The sequence below is a fragment of the Cucumis sativus genome, unplaced genomic scaffold (assembly GCF_000004075.3).
Source record: "Cucumis sativus cultivar 9930 unplaced genomic scaffold, Cucumber_9930_V3 scaffold86, whole genome shotgun sequence".
Taxonomy (NCBI): domain Eukaryota; kingdom Viridiplantae; phylum Streptophyta; class Magnoliopsida; order Cucurbitales; family Cucurbitaceae; genus Cucumis; species Cucumis sativus.
In genome coordinates, this window is record NW_022279577.1 from 175719 (window position 1) to 180766 (window position 5048).

The 5048-nt window shown below is 33.7% G+C and overlaps 1 protein-coding gene across 1 annotated transcript; it reads right to left on the minus strand.

The window, feature by feature from the left end:
• Positions 1 to 990: 990 nt before the first annotated feature.
• Positions 991 to 1560, minus strand: LOC116406320 (pectinesterase inhibitor-like). Its single transcript, XM_031890029.1, has one exon. The coding sequence runs from the start codon at positions 1558 to 1560 to the stop codon at positions 1042 to 1044; it is 519 nt and encodes a 172-aa protein (XP_031745889.1). The 3' UTR covers positions 991 to 1041.
• Positions 1561 to 5048: the final 3488 nt, after the last annotated feature.

The following is a 5048-nucleotide window of genomic DNA, read 5'->3' on the forward strand; positions in this document are numbered from 1 at the left end:
AAGAAATTCATTGTTGTAGTAATTAAATAATTGAATTAATGTATTAATATTTGATCCAATATTGTAATATATAGAATACGATAATTTTTTATTCTAATATGTCAATGTGAAATCACAAGAAATGATGCAATTTTTCACCATTCGTTACTACTTTGAATCAATTAAATCCCCTTTTGTGTGTGTTTGTTTTCTTTTGAACTTTGGGATTTCGTGACGTTTTTTTTTTCTAATGTGTAACTGCAAGAGTTTATTTTGTTTTTCTTTTACACGTACATTTTACATGTAAGTTTGGAGGAATCAATGCACCAATTTGATGTGTGTGCAACCATCTCCACTCTAAACAGAATGCATCGTATCTCGAAGATCAACTAGTCACATCCTATCAATATTAGTTACACATATTCGACATAAGGTTTTATTTTTTAAAATATAGAACTTTATTTTGTAAACTAAAAAATTGGAAAAATCTTCTTTCCAAACATTAAAATGGACACTTACAATAGAAAAGTCACAACTACGTTAGATCACAAAAAGTAATATAAATTTTTTTCGACAATTTAAGAATAAAATAGATGTATATAATTTTTTTTCTCCACGAGCGCATTTAATATAGTAGAGATTTCAACGCTGATTACAAATTTAGTTTACATCATGTCAAGGTAATATTACTCTGTATTTTTTTCCCTAAAAGAAGGTGTCCATAAATTTGTAACTTTTTGCTACTAAACCCAACTTTAATTAGTGTTTATGTAATGTTTTAAAATATTTATAAAATATAGTACAACTTTAGTAATTTTTCATCGGCAGGAAATTATCTATTAATATAAGTCTATTAGTGTCTATTAGGATATTATATTTTCAAATCTCGTCTTTTATTTAGTTATTTTGATTAGTTGGAATTATCTATTAATTGATTTTTTTTATCTAATTTTAAATTTTAACCAAAGTAATCAATTCCGATCACCATCCCACTGTAATGTTATTATTTTAAAAATTAAACTTCATTTTATTTATTGATTAAAATCTTCAAGTACATAGCCTTCAAAGAAGATTGGATATAACCAAAATAATGCTGCATATATCATTTAGAGTCTTGCCATTCTTCAAAAGCAACGATGTATCCTTAGGCGGCTGTGCGAACTTATCCTGACAGTCACCAATATTAGTCATGGCACCAGAAGTTACAATATTGACACCATTAAAGTCCCCAAGTGCCAAGTCCTTTTGGGCATTTTCAATGTCACCAATAGCTTCATCATAGCTCTCAGCACAAGACGAATATCGTTGCTTAAGTTGAGGATTGGTGGCGGTTTTTGCCAGTGAGTTGGCTAAAGTCAAAGATTTTTCAGCATTTGTATGAGCAAGGTTTAAGGTGTATACAGCCAAGCCTTTTAGATTTGTAGTGCCCGCAGATTTCAACACACTTGAACAAAATTGTGGATTTGAGGTTTTTGGACAGATGGTGGAAACGACGTCATTAGATGATGCCACATTTGAAATGATGGTGAACGAAAGAACTCCAACGAGAGAGATAATAATGAGACAAGAGTTATTGGCCATTTTAATTTTTCTTTGTTGTTTCCCGTCCTTATTGATATGATTCATTTGATAAATACATATATATATAGATGAAATTTAGAGAAATTGTTTGTTTTTCTTATGGAGGAGAAATGGCAGTTGTGATTACATAACTAAATAACCCATTCTAGTCTTTTGTTTGGTACTTTTATCTTGAAATAGCCCACCCAAATCAATTCATGAATAATCACATTAATTGTCTTTTTTTTTTTTTTACATAATTACAACTAAGATGGGTTTATTTTTATTTTTATTCAAAAGATACGACTAAGATGTTAAATTTTGAATTTTCTCATCAATCCATTAGAGGTGACCTATGCTCCAATCTTTTCTTACCAACAATTTAGGCCTTATAAGTGTATAGAAAATTGAACAGTGAATAGGATAGTTAGGCTTTGTAAAACTTACAAGTTACATAGTCCAAACTCTGATGTCTCTTCCGTTCCTGTCCTGCTTTGATTTTACCCCCTTCTTTTCTCAAATACATTTTTCTACATTGTCGTTTCTTCTTCTCTAACTCATTTTTTCCAATTATATAACATGTCCGTATGTACCAGAAATACAGTGAGCGGAATTCATGGAAGTTTTTCCCTGTTTCAAGTTCTAAGGTATGTGCCTCCAGACATCCCAGAAGTCAATATCCTAGTGCTTTCTGTATATATATTGAAGAATTTTCGTTGTTTACTTTTCTGGCTGAAAAGGGGGGACACGAAACTTATGTGACAGAAATCAAAGGATAACGTGTCTACAGTAAATCGAAATAAGAGTCTGGTTTTCATTGAGTTCAACGTATTCCTCAAACAGAAACACAGGGCCGTATGCATACTTCTACGACTACAGTAGTCATCATGCTAGAGGTAAACTATTCCATAAGTTCACTATAAATTGTGAAATAAGAACTGTCTGATACTTGTCAAATAAGAATTGCATGCGTTAATCAGACTAATGTGTGGTAGAATATTACCTGAATTTGCTAAGTTTGTCCTGGACAGTTGTCTAATGTTAATTCTTTCCCCATTTCCTTTATAGGTCCCTGATATGCTATTGTGCTCCATTTTTGCCATTAACAATTATAATGTGAAAAGCTATCTCTTTGTTAAAAATACCTAGATGATGGATTAATGTGGAGTGGCCGATTAAAATGTTCTGTCATATCACACCAGTGCCTTAACATGAAAATCCAAGTGCATTACTATACAGTTATCCTTATATATAGTTGATATTCATAGTGTTCGTACTGTTTCTCTGTAGGAGTGTTAACAATTTAGATATGATAATTTCTCTTATTTGACTTTGTTCTCCGTTGCATTTGCATCTTGATCAGCTATGTTTATCTTGATTTGTTGAGCTTATGTTATTATTGCATCTAGGCAGATGAAGTTGAAGTAGTGATTGATCCGAAGGACATTGAACTGACTACTGCAAGATCTGGGGGCGCAGGAGGTGTAACTTTACTTCAAATATTGCTTGCAATTAGCTCTCTGAATTTGTTCTCATAAAACCAAAAAAATGGTAGAATAACCTTTCTATTTATTTCTCGTTGTCAATAATTATGCAGGGCGAAATGTCAACAAGGTGGAGACAGCAATTGATCTTTCCCCAAGCCGACAGGAAACCACATTTTTTGCACTGAAGAAAGGACTCAACTTGAGAATAAGATTCGGGCTTTTCTATTGCTACGAGCCAAACTATGAGCATCCATTACAATCATAGCATTTCTCACATCATCGTATAAATTACGTGAATGTGCACCTCATTCATACAATTTATGTATTTTTCTTTTTATGAGTACAAATTCGGGGTAGAGGGATTTAAACCCGAGACCTCTTGGTTCTAAGTACATACATACAGGCGTTAGTTGAGCTTGGTTGACAATTTCTATACTTTTTTAAGTAACAAATAATTGGAGAAATTTTGTGGCTATATTTATGATTTTTCTCAAAGAACTTAAGGATCTTTATTTCCATTTCTATATATTGTGGGAATTTTTGCAGACATTGATATGGGTGAAACAAAGAAAGTAAGCGAACAAACTAATATTGGACAGTTGGAGTTCAGCCCTGCACGACCCTTTGACAAAGCCCTTCCCTCACTTCTAGCCACCATTGTCCATTGTTCACACCTAACACAACCTAGTGGTAGCATGTCACTTCCTCCTTGCCAGCCAGTTCACCCCAGCCTGTAGGTCAGTCAGCCTGTTATAAAAGAAAAAAATCAATTTTTATGTTTATCCATGAAAAAGGAATGAAAAGGTTTATCCATGCAAGCTTCAAACAAAAGTCAAGGATGTCGATCCTTCCAGGGAGTCCAAAGTTCCCCCCTTATTTTTCTCCATTTACTTTGATTTTCAAAAGCTTTTAGGACAGAAAAAGCAATTTTTTGAGTGGGTGTGGGTAATAGCTTGCTTAGCTTGCATGTTTAGTGTAAACTTGGGGGTTCAAATTTTGCCCAAATTTCAAAATTTTTCAGAATTCTTTCCATACAATAATGAGCATTATACCTTCTTAGCTTAATTAGATCTTGCATAAAAAGCATGATTGGCAACCCTTGAGCACTGAGCTCGGGTTTATGATGTGAAATTCTGAATTTTGATGAGTATATGTGCTGAAATTTGAGCATAAGCTGCTGTCTTTTTTGTTTTAAGCTCCTTTTAGCTATTTCTTATTGAGATGTGAATGCATGATTGAGAAAATGGTGTGTGTGTTGTGAATGCTTGATTGCATGTATAATAAATAAGTGCATGGATACTTTTCTAGCTTTGTCTTCCTTTGTTGCTTTGTCGTGACTTACCTATGACGCACTTAGTCCAAACCTAGCCTAGATAGAGTAACAAAGGATAGGAGGCACTCTTTAGAAACTGGGATGGTTTTAACAAGTTAGAAGCCTCTTGTCTAGCCACAGTGAACTAAATCCCTTTAGAAAAGGGTCGACATTAACAAAACTTATTGTCACTTCGAAGGGAGCAATCAAACTTAATTAGTAACTAAATGTAGAACCATAGAAAGGTTAGCCCACCGATTCTAGCAAGGCCTAGTTACCACATTGCATACCAAAGAAAGAAAAGAGAGACTTGACAATGCAAAACATAAAAAAGTAAGACAATCAAGAGCTATAAAAAAAATCAAACAACAATCAATTATACATTTAGAAAAAGCCATAAAAAATGGGGAAAACTTCACTTTTGGCCTAACCAAAACCAGACTACCTACTCTTAGCTTCTAAACATAGCATCGAGTTTGATGAGGGCTTTGAAAAGAGGAGGAATCCTCCCCGATCCACATTAGGGGGAAAACGAGGCTTGTTGTCACTCCGAAAGGGAGCAGTCAACTTAGAAAACTAAGTTTAGAACCATAGAAAGGTTAGCCACCGGTTCTAGCAAGACCTTGTTACACATTGCATACCAAAGAAACAAAAGAGAGACTTGCAAATGCAAAACGTAAAAGGTTAGACAATCAAGAGCTATAAAAAAA

What these genes read in the sequence shown, in the direction of transcription:
- LOC116406320 (XM_031890029.1), bottom strand. Translation starts at nt 1,560, where the DNA reads ATGGCCAATAACTCTTGTCTCATTATTATCTCTCTCGTTGGAGTTCTT.